Below are 18,634 nucleotides of genomic sequence, written 5' to 3' on the forward strand. Positions count from 1 at the left end.
CAAAATGCAGAAATCACCGGTCTTCTGTGTCCTTCGCGCTGGGAGTTGGAGACTGCAGCTGTTCCTATTCGGCCATCTTGCTCCGCCCCCCTTATGTATCTTTTGTTTCTTTCTTCCTATCTTATTTTTCTTTGCAGTTTGATGGTTTTCTGTGGTGGTAACATTTGACTTCTTTCTCTCATTTGTGTCTGTTCTGCCAGTGAGCTTTATACTTTCATGTGTTTTTATGATGGTAGACAGCATCCTTTCACTTCCAGGTGTAAGATTTCCTTAAGCATTTCTTGTAGGTCCAGTCTCAAGATAATGAATTCCCTGTTTTTGCTTGTCTGGGAACAACTTTATTGTTCCCGTCTGATGGGAATTCCCTTGTATATAACTTGAAGGTTTTCTCTTGCTGTTTTTTAGAATTCTTAGTCTTTGACTTTTGACAGTTTGACTATAGTGTGCTTTGGAGAAGACATTTTTGGGTTGAATCTGTTTGGGAATCTTTGAGCTTCCTATATTTGGATGTCTATATCTCTTGCAAGACTTGGGACATTTTCAGCTGTTTTTTCATTAAATAGGTTTTTTGTGCCTTTAGCCATCTCTTCTCTGGAGCTCCCAAAATGTAAATATTTGTCACTTTGTGATGTCCCTCATTTCACGTAAGTTTTCTTTATTCTATTTATTTTCTGACAGGGTTATTTCAGAAGGTCTGTCTTTTAAGTTTAGAAATTCTTTCTTCTGCTTGATCTAGTCTACTATTGCCCTCAATTGTATTTTTTGTTTCATTCCTTGAATTGTTCAGTTCAGGATTGATTTAGTTCTTTATGAACTCTAACTCTTTGTTGAATTTCTCATTGAGGTCATGAATTGTTTGTCTGATTTCCTTGTATTATTTATCTATGTTTTCTTGAATCTCACTGACCTTCTTTAATATTTTTGAATTCTTTGTCAGGCATTTCATAGATTTTTTTTTCATTGGAATGTTGGTGAATAATTACTGTGTTCTTTTGGAAGTGTTGTGTTTCCTTGCTTTTTTATGTTTCTTGTGTTCTTTCATTGATATCTGTGCATCTAGTATAATAGTCACTTCTTCATATTTTATGGATTGGCTTTCATAAGGAAAATACTTTTTCCTATAGATATGTCTATTCTTTTGGTTGGGTCCAGCTCTTTGGTTTTGATTCTGGGTGGGTACAGTAGCATAGTTTCTGTATGATTTCTTGGGCTGTAATCAGTGTCATTTGTGTCTGTGAGTTTCTCAATGGCTTAGGCTGTGGTGGTTAGTGGAAGCTGTGGTGGTTAGTGGAAGCTGTAGTAGAACTTTGTTGGGATGAGGACACCAGGTAGAGGCCAGTCCTTGGACAACAGCAGGCTGAGTGTGCTGTTCTTTAGGGCTTCAGGCAGCGTTCTGTGCACCAAAGGTAGTGAGTCTGGACAGGCTGATCCTTAGGCCTCCAGGCAGTTTACTTTGGTGCCAGCAGTGGCAGCAGTGTGCTGGGTGAGCAGATGGGTCCTTGAGCCCCTGGGCAATGTGTTTTGGTGATGGTAGGAGCAGCAGTGGGCTATCCCTCTGGCTCCCAAGCAGCACGCAGAATGCTTATGCAGGTAGGGGGTTGGGGTGGGTCATTCTCCAGGCTCCCTGATGGTGCACTTGAGTGCAGGCTGTGGCAAGTGGGGTAGGCTAATTCCTAGCCCTCAGACAGCGTGCTTGGGTGCCATTTGTTGTTGTAGCAGCGGAAAGCTGTGTAGGCTCATCCTTAGGCCCCAGGAAGGTGTGCACGAGTGACAGATGGGCAGGTCTGCTTTTACGTTCCCCTCATGGTGTGTGTGGGTGCCAGTGGCAGCAGCTAGGGAGGGCATAATGTAGCATGCATATATGAATATATATAAATATATTTTGTCTGTGGGGAATAATTGCCATGTGACTTCAGAACTTCTTGTATTTTCCTTTTATATGTTGAAGAACTAAGTATTAAATAAACAGAAAACAAAAAATAAAAACCCAGTGATGCATGCCTTGTTGACCTTGTGCTCTTTCCCCTATCCTTTTATCCCTCTGCAAATAGGCATCAGGGCAATAACATCATTACTAGTTGGGTAATAGTTTATAGACTTGTTTTCAAGACCAGACTACTAGGCCCTAAGTGTCTTCAAACCCTCTATTTCAGGAAGTTAATTTTGATTTAGTTGAATGGTTTTGTGGAAGCTGGTTGTGCATATGAAGGAATACTCACATATCATTTATGCTTTATAAATAGCAACACAGACCACTATTTAAAATCCTAAAAATATTTGTGATTCATAACTCAAAATTGTTTTCTCTGAATCATTTGTAAACTTTCCCTTGGTCTATAATAGATAGATCAGAATGAATGAAATTCTAAACCTCTACCCTCTGTTTTTGCTGTATCAGACATTCTTAGCCCTAATAAAAAATATTATGAAGGTTTGACATTGACTCTAGGAGGGATTGCCCAAATACTTGTGATTCTTAAGGTAGATGTTTCTGTTGTCTACAGTAGAAATACAATGCAAGTCACAAATGTGAACCACATGTATAATTTTGAATTTTCTAGTAGCCATATTAGAAAAGTAATAACAGGTAAAATTAATAATATATTTTAAACTAATATGTTCAAAATATTTCAACATGTAATCAGTATTAACAATTATTAATGAGATATTTCTTTTTGTATTAAGTCTTGAAATCTAAGGGGGATTTTATACTTACAGCATATCTCAATTTGAACTAGCCACATTTTACTTATTACATAGCCACATGTGACAGGCAGCTACTGTATTGGATAGTCCAGGCCTACTGCAAAAGTGCATAATCAGTACATCAGATTGTAGAGCTTTTTCTTAAAGCTTTCCATACTGCCGTGTCTCATCCCTCTGTGTCAGTGGTTCTATCTCCCCATCCCTCTTCAGAGTCTTTCTCTGCCTCACTTCCATCTTCATCCCATATTATTCTCTCTTTGACACTTTCTCCCTTTTATGCCACATATCCTCTCCTTCTTTCTGTCAAGTTCTCTTGCATGTTTTGCTGAGATTCTTAGGAGAGAAAGTTCCATTAACAGTTTGATATCCTACCTCCACAAAAAAAAATATGTTACTGAGGAAATGTGAGCTGATCCCAACAATATCAGTACCCTGGGGGAAATGAAGTTCTTCCTCCTCTAGGAAAAGTTACGAATCTCTAGTGATAGTGGATTCTGAGTGATAGAGGAAGAACTGATCAGAAGTATGTAACTCGTAGCCTTCATTTGTTTCATGAAATGTAGAATAAGAATTATGTTTTTTGCTATTATTAACAGTTTTTAATCAGTGTCAGAAGCCAGATATTTAATAGGTACCTCAGAAATGAAATATAAGTATACAAGTTTAGCTTTGCTGACTAGGTTAGAACAAAGGAGCATAATCAAATTTTCTTGCCAGACTATCCTGTCATTTCTTTCCTTTTTTAACACCCCCCCCTTTTGTTTTTGATACAAAGTCTTGCTCTGTAACCCAGGCTGGAGTCTAGTGGCACAGTCTTGGCTCACTGCAGCCTCGACCTCCCAGACTCAAGCTATCCTCCGGTCTCAGCACTCCCACCCCGAGTAGCTGGGATTACAGGTGTGTGCCACCACACTCGGCTAATGTTTTGTAATTTTTGTAGAGGCAGGGTTTTGCCATGTTGCCCAGGCTGGTCTTGAACTCAAGCAATTTGCCTGCCTGGGCCTCCCAAAGTGCTGGGATTACAGGTCCGTGCCACCACGCCTGGCCTATAACATTTCTTAGGATTTATATTTCTAAGATATTTTGTGATTTACATTGTATCTTTCACAATGTATTATTTAGCCCCAGTTTATAAATGTACAAACATGCAGTTCCTTGTTTTTGGGTTTTGGAAAGTAACTCAAAGTCAATGCAGAAAATGAAGAAAACAATTTTACAATAACCTCAAAAAGAATAAAACATTTAGGAACACATTTAACAAAAGAGATATAAAACTTTTACTCTGAAAACTGTAAAACATTGTTGGAAGAAATTAAGGACTTAGAGAAATGGGAAGACACCCCATGTTTATCTTCTGGAGAACTAAATATTGTTCAGATATTTCCTAAGTTGATTTACATATTCAGTGGAATCCCAGCTGCCAGGCTGGCAGAAAATTTTTTGCAGAAATTGACAAGCAGATCCTCAAAATCTGTGGAAATGCAAAGTGCCCTAAATAATCACAAGTGATTTTGAAAAGAACAAAGTTGGAGGACTCAGGCTTTATAGTAAGCTTCTTGATTTCAAACAGTACTATAAAGCTACAGTAATCAAAACAGTGTGGCACTGCCATAGGGATTGAGTTGCAAGTTATCGCAGACTCCTTTTGTCCCTGGCCTCTGAGTTATTCCAAACTGTTACCACTAATCTACTCTAGATGTTTAAGAATTTATTAAAAGTTTAGCTGATATCTTCTTGGCCCACTTATGTGGTGATCACTTCTCCCAGTGGTCTGCCAAAGGCAAAACAGTTTATGTATTCTGTTTCTCTTTGGGAGAGACTTGTCGTTATATGGATTTTAAGATAACTAGTTTCCCTTGTTATCTTACAAACTCAGCTCTCTGGTAAACTCAAGAAAAGTTATGATTTTATAGATCAGCTGGTCTTTTCTCTCGTTACGGTGGGGAGAACATTCTCTTCTGCTTTCTACATCCTAAGGAGAGTGGAACTAATATGGTGTTTGGCATGTAACAGACTTAGCGCTTGGTTAAAATTGGTTTAAAGTGGGTTGAATTTACTGAATACTTATGTGCCAAGCAGTCTGCTAAGCATTTGCCATTTCATCTCCTTTAGTCCATGCACTTATCTATGAAGTGTAGGTACTGTTATTATTCCCATGTTTTACATGTAAAACTGAGGCTTAGTAGAGAAAAGGAACTGGAGGACAGGAATAAATAATAATTTTTATTGATATTATCCAAGTCATCTTCCTCCTTCTCCCAAAAAAACTCTTGAATCCATTTATCAACTTCTCCAAGGAAAGGAGATATATATTCCTGGCATTGCAAATTCTTATTTTCCTCAGTTGATGGGAAAAGAGACACAGTATTAAAACCAGAGAAAGCTTGAAGGGACCTCCTTGAACTTTTGATTAACAGAGAGAGAGAAAAAAATTATCTTAAGGATCTCTGGTGGCTTTGGGTCATCAGCAGCGTCTAGGTTTTATAACAGGTGAATGACAGAATGACTGTCATGGCTTTGCTGCCACTTTTCACTTTCCCGTGTTCTTTCTTTTGCTTCCAGTGTGAAGTTCAACGTTTTTTATAGGATGGTAGAATTTTAATTTGTTACCTCCTTTATTAATTCCTTCACTAGCCTGCTATATGCGCATTCCTTAAGGTAGGTCTCATGCTAAGGACATTAAGTATAACTACTTGTGCCACTGAATTTGTCTTAACAAATGTCTTTGTAAGCTGTCTCCTCACCCTTTAATACATTCAACAAAAAGTGAAGTAAAAAAGTTTATTTTTTATTTTTTTTTTAAATTTTCTTCATTTTTGTTCACTTCCAGAAAAGAAACTATGATATGAGCCTGGTCAGTAAGCTCAATTAAAACAAATATTATTAATTAATCTCTTCAGCTATTATCTGAGCATCAGTTTCCAAGATGTACCATTTATAACTCACCACAGTATTCAGTCTGTTTTCTCATGTGCTGGTTAGAGATGCAAGTTGAGTTTCATGCATTGCCTGTCTGCTGGAATTTTAACATTTTTTCAGCTGTTCCATATGTATAGTATAAACTGGGTGATAAGCACCTGATCATTATTGTATCTATGAGTAGAATAAATACAGAGACTATGCCAAAGGTTGAGGAATGAGAACACGTAGAGAAAGGGAGGAGGATTGTTTATATATAGGAATATATTTTACAATAGCCAGGTTTGATGTAACCGGCACTTATGTGCTTCTTCCTTTCTAGTTATCAGGGAATACGAAGGGCAGAGAGAGCATCCAGGAACCTAGATTTGATTACTACAACCATGAAGTTCCTGATATTGACCTCAGTGATTGTGAATTCCCACACGTCATTGAAATTTATGACTTTCCCCAAGAATTTCGTACTGAAGACCTTCTACGGGTTTTCTGCAGTTATCAGTGAGTATGCAAATGATTGTGGATGTTAGGGAGTGTGAGATGAAGTCTTTAAAAAATGTTTTCTGAGAAATCATCTCTTGTTTTTCATATCCCCTGTTTTTCATATTTTAGCATCAGGCTGGTTTATTGTCTTTTCCAGGTCCAGTAGACATTTTCTATATTAAACTACTGTTCTAAGTTCCTTAAAAATGTCAGGTAGCCTTTCTAGCCCCCATTTTAGCATTTAAGAAGACTGTCTTCAGTGATGACTTCATGGTGCATTTAGTCCATTGATATTTATTGTAATTGTTGATATATTTGGATGTATTGTCAAATTGCCTGCTATCTTTATGTGTTTACTTGTCCCATCTTTTTCTTTCTTGCCTTCTTTTGGGGTCACTGCAGCCTCGACTTCCTGGGCTCAAGCAATCCTCCCAGCTTAGCTTCCCAAGTAGCTGGGACCACAGGTGTGTGTCACTATGCCCGGCGAATTTTTGTATTTTTTTTGTAGAGACAGGATTTCACCATGTTGCTGGGTTAGTTTCAAACTCCTTCACTTAAGCCATCTGCCTACTTCAGCCTCCCAAAGTGCTGGGATTAGAAGTGTGAGTTGCCACGCCTGGCCTCAACTAAGTTTTTACAGACACAATAACTCTTCTTTTTTGTGCTCTGCACCTGTTTCATTGGTTTAATTTTATTTAATTCCATGGTGAAAATATCAACTCACACTGATATAAGTGGGTTTGAGAACACTTGCCCTAACCCTTGGTGTGTGTATAGCTGATACTTATATATGAGACATTAAAAGAGTTAGAAGTATATAGCTCTGTATATTTAGCTTACAAGAAGAAATAAGCTTCAGGAATAAAGAGATGATAATCTAGAAAGAAAGTTATTAAGAGGATTTTCAGGGTCTGGAAGAAAATCAGTATCAAGAAGGATTATACTTTAATGTCTCAGTCCTGATATTTAAAATGAACCAGGTCTGTAGTGTGATATAACAAATTTAAATTTAAAATTCACCTTGAATGTGTAAGATTCTCTTATAAGTCAGGGTATAGCCCTTAACTTTCTCTTAAAGGATAAGTAAATATTTTAGACAACTCTGCCATTGTTAAACAGAAGCAAGCAAAAACAGTACATAAATGAGCATGGCTATAAACTAAAACTATTTATAAGAACAAGTGTTCTATTTTCATATGAAGTTCTAGAACAGGCAAAACTAGCAGCCATGTACTTGTTTAGTCAGTTAAACGTAATTCGGCGGGGAGCATCAGTTCTATAACTAACAGAAAGAAAGGGTGAATGGATCCTGGAGGACAGTTAATCTCTGCCATAAACTTTAAATGTATAGTGTGTAGGTCAGTCTTATTTATTAGAATTAGGTTTAGATCTAGTATCAGAACCTGTTCAACATAAAATTCATAATAGATTTTTTAAAAGCAGCCAGAGGGATCAAATCCCGTTAGAACTACCTTAGACTGTCATAAATGATGATTCTTAAAACCAAGGATCATTTTGTTGATGTCTAGAATATCGTGAAGATTAGTTAACTCTTATAAACTATTTACTTCCCTTTCCTTTGTTTCTTGATAATCTCACCTGCAAGACCATTTTTCTATCAAATTTAAAAACATTCTCCAAAGAGAAAAATTTTAAAGGGTTATGAAATTTTGAAGTAGAAAAGGCCCTCTGGAACCCATCTGTGATTTATAAAAATGAAAAAAAAAGGTCATGGTGCAAAAGCCTGTAATAATGCCTGCGAGTCAAATTCCAGAGTCAGCTTCATGTTTTAATCACCGTCTTCATCAATATTAATATTGATGAATATTGCTATTAATAATAAAAGTCATAAACACCATTAATTTATTAGATGCCCATGAAGTGCTCAACACCATCTTCTTTGCCTTGTCATGGATGATCTCATTTCCATTTTCACAACAGCTCTGTGGGGGACATACTTTGCTCATTTTTACAAATGAGCCAACCTAGCTTCAAGAGAGGTTAAACTTGCCCAAGGTCTCAAGGTGGCAGAACCCTGAGTCCATGAGCATTTTTAAGCTCTTAGCTGAAAAATATAACTGTTATGTCATCATCCTGACATTCCTTGTGCTCACTAGGTAGCTCTTCTCTAAAATAAAAGTGTTTCTGTAGTACTTAAATGTTCGTTCTTTTGATCCTTTCTAATCTGGTCTGATATTTCTCTTATCATGATTTCTTTCATCCTGAATTTTTCTGACTTTGCCACACAATTCTTTCCTATTTTTTTCTTATTTTTTCTTATTTTTTTTAACCTCCCTTCTGCAACAAGTGAAGAACAGATCAGCCTCTCTGATTATAGTTGCCCCCTTTTTTCCTCATTACTTGACTTTTAAAAAAAAAAAATTGAATGACATCTTGCAGTATAATCTCCCCTACCCCATTCTCGCATTCTGTTTCCGTCTCTGTCCTCAAGGACAGAGTTTACATTTGCATTAAATCCAGGTGACCTTCTCTGCCTACCTACTCTTCTTATATTCTAACCCTCCTCTGCTTCCTCTTTCCATTTCTTCTCATTCCCTGCCCATAAGAACATCTCTTGTAAATAGTGCATTAAATACTTTACATCCCCAAGGGACTTGTGAGGATTAATTAGTTGATGTCTATAAAATGGCTGAGAACGTAAAATACTCCTGGGTAGTTCTTTATGATGGTATTATTGCTTTTAAAATTCAATGGCTTCTTCTGTCCTCCAAGCTGTTTTTGGTGTCATTATCCCCATTCCACCTGTGCACTCGTTGAGTGTTTCTATCTTGTGAAATGCTTTATGAGATTCTATTTGTGAGATGTTTCATAAAAGTAAATTTTATTTTAGGAAATAAAATTTTTTTTGTGTGTTGCAGAAAGAAAGGATTTGATATTAAATGGGTGGATGATACACATGCCCTAGGAGTATTCTCCAGTCCAATTACAGGTATTCACCCAATGGCTTTCAATCTTCCTTTCTTATTGTTCATTTTCTCACGCTACTTTATCTATTTCCCTTCTATTTGAGAAAGTTGGCATTTTATTCAGCCAGTGTAGGTAATAGGACAGATAGTGGTTTTTTTGAAGTAAGATACTTTGGTACCCATTCTCTTCTTTCATGTTAGTCCAGTGGTATTTGGAGAGATAGAGTCAACACCTTTCAAGGTTATTTGTACACATAACTGTCATGATAGTATATAAACAGATTAAGGTAGAGATTAAAGAATCCAGTGGGGCTAACTCTTACAATATTGGTGATTTTTTTTTTCCCCATCCCAGACAAGTGAATTTAAGTAACACTTTAACCTATCTAGTGAGAAGTTATAATACATACTCTCTGAATATATGATTGGGCCTTTTTACATATATCATTGGCCTCATGACAGATCTGATGCAGAGGCATTCAAAGAAAATAGAGATATTAAAATGTTAGTTCCTGTCTGAACCACCTAGAATATGGGTCTGCAAAATTATTATATGAAGGACCAAACGGTAAAAACAGTATTTTAGGCTTTGTGGAGCATCAGTCTCTGTCACTACTTAACTCTGCTGTTGTAGCAAGAAAGCAGCCATAGACAATATACAAGCCAGATGGGCATGGCTCTGCTTCAGTAAAATAATAAAATTACTTTGTAAATAAATATAAAAACAGGTGGTTGGCTGCATTTGGTCACAGAGCCATAGTTTGCTGATACCTGATCTAAAATAATTACTGCCATGTTGATCCTCTAGATCTTACTGTCTCTTTTGCTTGCTTTGAAAAAAAAAGCATAACATCTAGGAAATACTAAGAGCCATCCCTAGTTGTTCCTTTGCATCACTCTACTTCATGTCTTCTGCTTCCTTTTATTCCTCTTTGCAGCTCGTGATGCGTTGGGTATTAAACACACCATGGTGAAGATTCGTCCCTTGTCACAGGCCACAAGAGCAGCCAAGGCCAAAGCTAGAGCTTATGCTGGTGAGTCTATAATCTCTGGGTTTTTTTTGCTGATGGTGGTATTATTGTTCTTTCTAGCAGTTTTATAGCATCCAGACATCTAAAGACATATCACTTTTATTTTTAGTGTTAAAAGAAGTATGTTTTTAAGAAAAAATAAATAAAAGAGAAATGACCATGTTGGAAATATGGCATCTGAGCAGCCACTTGGAGAGTCTGAGAACTAACTGCAGGCAATGCAGCAACCTGTTTCTGATGACATCCCTACCTAGTTTACCTCTGTGTTTAACTGCCTGATAGAGTCACTGTAAGATACTGTGTTAATGCAGATAATGAAGCCAGGGTTGTTTGTGCTTTGCCATGTTAATTTTCTCTGATCGTCATCTATCAGGCTTGTATTAATTACTGCTGATGCAGCGCTTGTTAGTCTATTTTGTATGTTAATTACTGAGTTAAATCATTTGAAGCTGGAGTGCTCTCTCTTCCTTACTCCCTCCTCCCTTCCTTTCTTCCATTCAGAGTTCCTCCAGCCAGCAAAGGAGCGTCCTGAGACTTCAGCAGCCCTAGCCAGAAGGTTAGTCATCAGTGCCCTTGGGGTTCGAAGTAAGCAGAGCAAAACCGAACGAGAAGCAGAGCTCAAGAAACTGCAAGAAGCCAGAGGTGAGCTGAAAGGATGGTGTTCTTCTCTAGTCCCTTTACAGCTCACTATAAGGCGTGTGTTTTTAAAAAAAAAATGAATGAAGCCCATTCCATTTTGTCATTTCTGTTTCCTAGAAGCCTCCTAAGGTGTAGAAAGTTTCATGCCTTACGTTCAGGAGACGACGTTTCAGGATTTGTCTGCCTGTTTCACACACCAAGACATCCTAATCCATGCTCCTACTGTTGTTTTCCAAGAGATAGGTTTGGTCTTCTCAGCCCATCCATGGCTTTTCCTACAGTTTTTCTCTGAGAAAAATTTTCTTTTGAAAACTTATAGTGTCCTAGGCAGAAAACATTTGCTATGGTTTTACTGGGCCACGATTGCCATGATATTGCCCTAATGTTATCAAATGGTTTAGATCTGAGGTAGAAGACAAATTTAGGAAAAACCAGCAACTGACCTTGATAACAACTGTAGGAGGTATTTTTGTCTTTTTAAGGCAGTCCTGAGCGGCTCCATTAGAGTACATCTAGATTTACCTGTCTTCTGACTTTTTTCCATTATCCAAGCATTCTCAGAAAAATATTTCCCCTGATCCACAAGCAGAGTTTTTATTTTGTTATAGTTTGAGGTTGAAGTTAAAATCTGTCTCCTCTACAGGCTGTTGAATTGTATGGAAAGGCTTGGGACTCTGGTGTGGCACTTAAGTACTTTTTATTAACCTTCAGGCTTTAGACAGTCTCATTGCCTTAGCCCACAATCCCTGGAAACTGTGAAGGCAATTTATTCTGAAAACTCCACTTACCAAAAAGTAACTTCATTTTTCCATTAAACGAATTGAAGTTTCAAACTCCTTGTTTATTGCTGGTCTAACAAGGCCATTAATACTTCCTGTCCTCTCTGCTTTGGTGATAGCAGGCAGCTTGCAGACTCTCAGCTGCACTGGCCAGATAACCAGTGACAGAGTGTGTCATGGCAGGTGCTAGAGTTTCAGAGTTGAACCCAACTAATTTTTGAAACCTTAATGACTATAATGAGGCAGTTTTGATGTTTTCCAGTCATTGTTTACTCAAAGGCCTCCTACGGACTATAGAAACATAACTGAGTTCCTTGGGTTTTTATAGATGGCAATAACAGAACTAGATTAAAGATGAATGTGCAGTGTCCTTAACCCTTTGTTAATTGATTGTCTCTGAAGAAAATGATTTCTGTGTGATAACAGTGATATCTAGAAAAGGGGATATGACTCCCTTTGCCATGTTATCATCCTTCTCTTTGGGTGTATATCACCTGTATCTCTACAGATCAGTGGTTTTGTGTGGATATCATCTTGAGTATTCCCTTTTCTTTCTCTAGGCGCATCAGCATGCAGCTCCACTTGAAGTATTTGTTTTAAATGTCTGGCTATACAAAGGACATTTCAGTGATGCAATTAAAATTGAGACTGTTGACTAAGTGGGTATTCTATTGCTTTCCTAAAGAAGGCCTTTATTTGTGAATAGAGACCCACTGTGATAAGTTCCTTCTACGTATTGGTGCTGAGGCTGTATGGATTATAGAGGACTCTTCCTTTATTATGCTCCAGAGTGCTACTACCATTCTTTGTATCTGAGGAAATGCATCTGGAAAATTTCCTGATGTATCTCTTTCTGGCCTCTTTCTGTGTTGGGCAGATACTTACATGCTTGCCTGCATGGAGCCCAGGCTTTAAAGATTTTTTTTCGGTGGAAACTTTACTGTTTTAGGTATTAGACTCTGGAATTGCACTTCCTGGGCCCACATCTTAGGTCTGCCATTTACTGTCTGTGTTACCTTGAGAGGGTAGGTAAGTAACTTACTCTCTGGAGGCCTCTGTTTTCTCATCCTTAAATGGAACTCAAGCGAGTTAATCCATGAAGCATACTTAGTCATCTTCAAAAAACCACAGGTACTCTCTTGCTCCTGTTTCTACAGGCCTATGATGAGTTATATGATAAGTGTTAGCTGCTGTTGTTTTTGTTAGTAACAATAGTAGTAGCATTATATGGTGAATCCAGCACAGACTTCAGTGCATACTTTTGCCATTAATTACTCTTTTTATTTTAAAATTCCTCTAATCTCTATTAGCTCCATGTGGCATTCACTGAGCACCTGCCCTATACAAAGCATTGTGTTCGTTGTTTAGGAGAATTAGAAAGGTGGCAAGATTTTGTTCCTCTCCTTAAGCCTTACAATCTAGTGGAGATAATCTGCCTTGAGTAGGGAAGAAAATATGTTCCTCTTTTGGGCATTTTAAGCAGTTGTTTTTCCTCTCACTTCAGTTTTGTAGATTTTAAGATTAAAAACTATAAATGATTTTTGTTGATTAAAAGGACAGGAAGGAAACTCCATCATAACTTACAGGTTATGATGATTCAGTGTTATGATAACTCTGTGACCAATGATACCATCTTGAGTTTAGAGCTGACCCAGAGAAGTTAAGCAACTGGCCTAAAGTCACCCAGCTGGTAAACTGAAAGAGAAGGCATCTGAATATAGGTACCACTGATTAAAACCCATGCTTCTACTGTAATACTGTAATCCCTCTTGAAGGACTTTTGGAGTTATTGACATTTTTTCCCAGAAAAAAATACTTACATAAAACATTTTTTAAAGTCTCCAGGAATAAAATATGACAAACTTCTTTATTACCTGTACCAATGGTTAGCAGCTTTTCACTCTCAGAAAAATCTTCCTTACGTCTGAGTTAAATCTGCATGATAGTTTAAACCAGTGTCCTCTTGTTTTTTCCTAAGCAGAAATAGAGAATATCTGCGTACCGTTTTGTTCTAACAACTTTAACTATAAAGATCAGGGGCAGATTGTTTAGAAATGAGGAAATCTAGGCTCTGATAGACCTTTTGCCATTTACCTAGCTGTGTGGCCATGGGCAAGTCAGATACCTCTCTGCGCCCCCTGGTTTCCAGCAAAGTGAAAGTACTCCTCAGCCTACCTAATCATGGAGAATGTTTTGAGCACAGAATAAGTTAACATATGTAAAAATGTTTGGTAAAGTGCTTTACAAATTCAGGATACGATTATTGATATGACTGTTAAGAATTTAATGTTCATTATAATATGAGCTTGTAATGACAAATACGTATTATATACTGCTACTCTCCATCCATTACACATGGCAGATATTGTTAAATCAGTCATGACATTCTTGGTGAGTTTTACATGACCATTGCCAAGGGGTCAGAATTAGCATGGGAATTGAAATCTGTATATCTTCCTGTTATAATATGGTATGATAATCTCCCAGCCTTTCTTTCTCCCACTTGAAGAGTTCTGCTGTCTGGCAACAGTGCCTGGTACATAAAAAGATACTCAATACATGTTCATTGACCAAATACATGGATGACATTGGTTACTCTAATTTTTCTTTGTAAATCTTTACTCTGAATGCTAAGTCCTCCATGTTTTTCTTTATAAAACCCAGAGTGTGAAACCTTCCTAATTAATGAATTTTGAATTCGTGATTTTGAGTTTTAAGTACTTTTCTGCTACATTTTTCACTCTACTTTGATTATTTATTTATTGAGACATTTATTGAGACAGGGTCTCACTTTGTCACCCAGACTGGAGTGCAGTGGCACGATCACAGCTCTCTGCAGCCTCAACCTCCCAGGTGCAAGCAATCCTTTCACCTCAGCCTCCTGAGTAGCTGGGGCTACAGGCATGTGCCACCATGCCGGCTAATTTTTTCCTTTTTGTAGTGATAGGGTCTCTCTATGTTGCCTAGGCTAATCTCAAACTCTTGGACTCAAGTGATCTTCTGCCTTGGTCTCCCAAGGTGCTGGAATTACAGACCTGAGCCACTGTGCCCAGCCTAAAAGCACATTTTAAAGACCAAACTCAGGGCTAGGCATGGTGGCTTACTCCTGTAATCCCAGTATTTTGGGATGCCGAGGCAGGCAGATCATCTGAGGTCAAGAGTTTGAGTCCAGCCTGGCCAACATGGTGAAACCCTGTCTCTACTACTAAAAATAGAAAAATTACCCGAGTGTGGTGGCATGCACCTGTAGTCCCAGCTACTCAGGAAGCTGAGGCAGGAGAATCACTTGAACCTGAGAGGCGGAGGTTGCAGTGAGCCGAGATTGTGCCATCGCATTCCAGCCTGGGCAACAGAGCAAGACCCCATCTCAAAAAAATAAAAAACAAAATAAAGACCAAACTCAGGAATGTATATACAATTTTCCCATGTTCCACTCATACAAATATTTGATTCCCACCTAAAACTGGACATAGATATCATTACCTTTCAGAATAAGCTACCTTCTCATTTTCAAAGCCCGCTACAATTTTATTTTAATTTATTTTCATTTTATTCTTGAAGGTAGGTGATTAATTGGCTGGTTCTGAAAGCCTATCTTTTGGGTCACAGGCCTGAAAGGCAAAGTAAGTAAATAGTAATCTGCTCACCTAGTTTGATTAATTAAATCACAAAGAACTTCAAACCATCTCTGTAAGATAGTAATAAATTTAATCATAGTTGATACCTTGTGAAAACCCTTTTTAGACTTTCCATTACTCTGCCTTAAAGAGCAGTGCGGCATTGCCGATTCATAATCTAGGTCTTAGGGTATTTCCTTGGTGTCTTTTCTCTCCTGATGTCTGAAGTTCATTTCTAACCACATTTCTTTTTTTTTTTTTCATTTTAATGTGACTTTTTTTCTGTGATGTAGCATTTACTCATTTTTTGGTATCAATTGCTGTTTAATAAACCTACTACCTTTGCCTAGATCAGAGATGAAAATGTTAACCTAGGACTAACTAACTGACCAGGTCACCAGCTGTTGCTAAAATAAATAGTACATGGTTCCTTGTGTTGACACTTAATACATTGATAATTATTCCACACTCTAGAGTTAAATGCCCCCTTATTGGATTCAGACTGCATTTTTCCATATATTATGATTTGGTAAACTTAAAATCTAAAACTTTGCTGAAATTAAGAGGTTATTTAGATTACTTCTCCTTGATCTACTACATCTGTCCCTCTATAAAGGAAGGGAATAAGATTCGTTTGACCAGACGTGTTCTTCACGAAGCATGTTGTCTCTTGTTCTGTAGGTGACTACGGTAGATTTTGTGATTATTTTTCATAGACCTAGAAGTAAATTTTGAAAGTCTTTAATTTACATCCTCTGTCTTTGCTTTTTTTAAAAACATGACACCAAACTGGCCCTTTTACAATCTTCAGTGCTTCACATTCTCTTATGTCAAGTCTTGACTGCACTGTGATTGCAGGCAACTCATTTAATATAGTCATTTCTGTTGATTGATTTATTATATTGGAGAATGAAAGTTTTCAGGGCCAGCCGATGTGAATGTTTTAGGTCAATCACTTTGTGCTGAATTTTCTATTTTTTCTTAATTCCTTGCGCTCATGTCTACTTTGGGCTTTCTCTTTATTTATTCTTTTAATTGTTGGAGGTCAAGTTAGTAGGAGCTTTCTTTCATGCAGTTTATCAGCTATTATCTGCTTTCCTGTCTCTTTAATAAAGGGACATGTTTCTTTGTCTTTCTGTTCATACAGTTTTTTTCATATTTTTTCCCTTGTAGGTATTTCAGATGTCAGGATAGTAGAAGGTGTGCTGGTGAAGAATTAAGGATCTGGGTCCTAGATTCAGTTCTTTCACTGGCTGTGTAACCTTAGGCAAGTCATTTCAGCTCTGCTAGCTTCTGTTTCCTCATCTTTAAAATAAAGAAATTATTATTTCCTATCCTGACCTACATTTCTCTATTCTATTCATGTTCTTGTATTTCTAAATTTACACCTCCCATTTTCACTATTTCTTTGTGCTTCTCAATTTGTCTTCCTACTCCTACTAGTTTTTTCATATGGCTTATCATTAGAATCTATTTGCTTTTATTAGAAAGTGTTAGGAAATGTTTCACGCCGGGCACAGTGGCTCACGCCTATCATCCCAGCACTTTGGGAGGCTGAGGCGGGCAGATTACCTGAGCTCAGGAGTTCAAGACCAGCCTGGCTAGCATGGCGAAACCGTATCTCTACTACAAATACAAAAAAATTAGCCAGGCATGGTGGCACATGCCTGTTACTCAATAGCTACTCAGGAGGCTGAGGCACAAGAATCGCTTGAACCCAGGAGGTGGAGGTTGCAGTAAGCCAAGATCACACCACTGCACTCCACCCTGGGGACAGAGTGAGACTCCATCTCCCAAAAAAAAAAAAAAAAAAAAAAAGTTTCAGAATTCTGAACTTTCCAGATTTTAGAAAGCTAATATGGTATCTGTGTCTTATAACACCAAAATCAAGACACATTAATATTTCTGCAGCAGAGTGTGTGACTGTTCACATTAAATGGGATATGTTAAGACTATAAATGGCTTTGTATCCTTTCAGGTTAGATTTGCCTCCATCAATTAATTTTGGCCCCAAGCTTTAAAGAAAGCTGTAACTTTGTTTTCAGAATTGTTTTGATTTTGGAATTGTGTGTTATGGGCCAGTCATATTTTTCTACTGCTCTTGGATCTCTTCTGTCTTCTCATATTACTCTTATGATTTAAGTTTCACACCTTATTGAAAAATTGGAGTTCTAATAATTTACTTTTCTGGTTTCTTCATTTTTCCTTGGGATGTAGAACCAGATTTTGATTGCTTTCATCCATTGCCTTTAGATCCCCTCCTAACTTCTCCATATTTGTAAGAATCAAGACCATACTGCCTTCCAAGAAATTCTGGAATCCTTTAGAACAGCCAGTTGTCCTTTGTGCTGTCTCCTAGGGGACCCCAGTGCAGTTCAAGCCTGCCTCAGTTCCAAGGCACTCTACCAGCCTTCATTCAGTTTGCAATTTGCAGACCACTGTTTTTTGCCTCAACTTTGCTGCTATATTCAGATAATGCCACAAGATGGTGCCCAAATAGCAGTGAATTTCTTTTTCTCATATTTCCAAGTGCCAGTCAGCTTCATAACCAACTTCTTTGCCCTTAAAGTATAGTCAGATATAGTGTAGGAATGTTGTAAAGGATTCTGCTGATGAGGAAAGATACATCAGAGTAGCAAGTGTTTATTCTAAATTCATCTCGATTTCTGTAATCTCCCTGATTCATGACTTGCTGAATCTTATACAGGCATTATCAATTTGGAACAATAAGAAGGAAGCATTTAGGCTTACCATTTATCATGTAGGCTTATCACCATTTTATGGTTTCAAGATAAATGACTAGCCATGCAATTGGAACTGGTATTGTGGCACCTAAAGGAGTGCTTGAGTCACTAGACTGTTGTATGGTCCGTATTTTCTCAGACCTTGGTGAAAGTGTTAAATGGAGAACCAAGCTTCCATATTAAAAATTGAAGATAGATTATCCAGATTTGTATATTTTTTGTCTTTAGAAATAGTTTTAGTTTTCCATATTGTAATTGTATATTCCAGAAGATTTCTGGCTCCTGGAAGTGCTCTGAAAATACTGAAATTTGGTTTGCCTCTGAAATATTTTTTCAATAAAGTTGTAGAGGGGAGATATGAGTAAAGCCCAGGGGCTACCATTTCCATTTAAGCAACAAAATAGAATATCAATACATATCCTTGATACCTATTGAAATATTTATAAAGATCAGTAAGCTGGGAATAATGGGCAATTGTGTTGAAGCACTAAACATAGTTGAAAAGTAGAATTTAAATATGTTTTAGCAAGACTAGAATCTGAGTCCTACTAGATTCTGACTTATTCCATATACTTCTATTAGCCTCAGATATTTTTTATTATATAGTAATAAATGTAATGACTTATAGTAGTATCATTTTCACTTACAAAGCACTTAGGAAGTTAAAGGAATTAACTCTTGGAATCAGGTAAGAGAGACCAAGATATCCACTTGTGTCATGATGAACGTTTGCCTTGTAATTTGGATTAAGGGAAAGTCATTGATTATATGAAGTAGACAACCATGGTTAAC

At 37.5% G+C, this 18,634-nt stretch overlaps 1 protein-coding gene across 2 annotated transcripts in view; it reads left to right on the plus strand.

The window, feature by feature from the left end:
- The window catches only part of R3HCC1L (R3H domain and coiled-coil containing 1-like), a 114,969-nt gene that overhangs the window by 95,512 nt on the left and 823 nt on the right, over window positions 1-18,634 (plus strand). For both annotated transcript variants that reach the window (XM_011928747.1, XM_011928746.1), the window contains 4 exons: window positions 5,948-6,123; window positions 8,985-9,055; window positions 9,971-10,066; window positions 10,565-10,705. In XM_011928747.1, the coding sequence (XP_011784137.1) occupies window positions 5,948-6,123; window positions 8,985-9,055; window positions 9,971-10,066; window positions 10,565-10,705 (484 nt within the window). The remainder of the gene's footprint in view (window positions 1-5,947; window positions 6,124-8,984; window positions 9,056-9,970; window positions 10,067-10,564; window positions 10,706-18,634) is intronic.

Source organism: Colobus angolensis, unplaced genomic scaffold, assembly GCF_000951035.1.
Source record: "Colobus angolensis palliatus isolate OR3802 unplaced genomic scaffold, Cang.pa_1.0 Scaffold794, whole genome shotgun sequence".
NCBI classification, from domain to species: Eukaryota; Metazoa; Chordata; class Mammalia; order Primates; family Cercopithecidae; genus Colobus; species Colobus angolensis.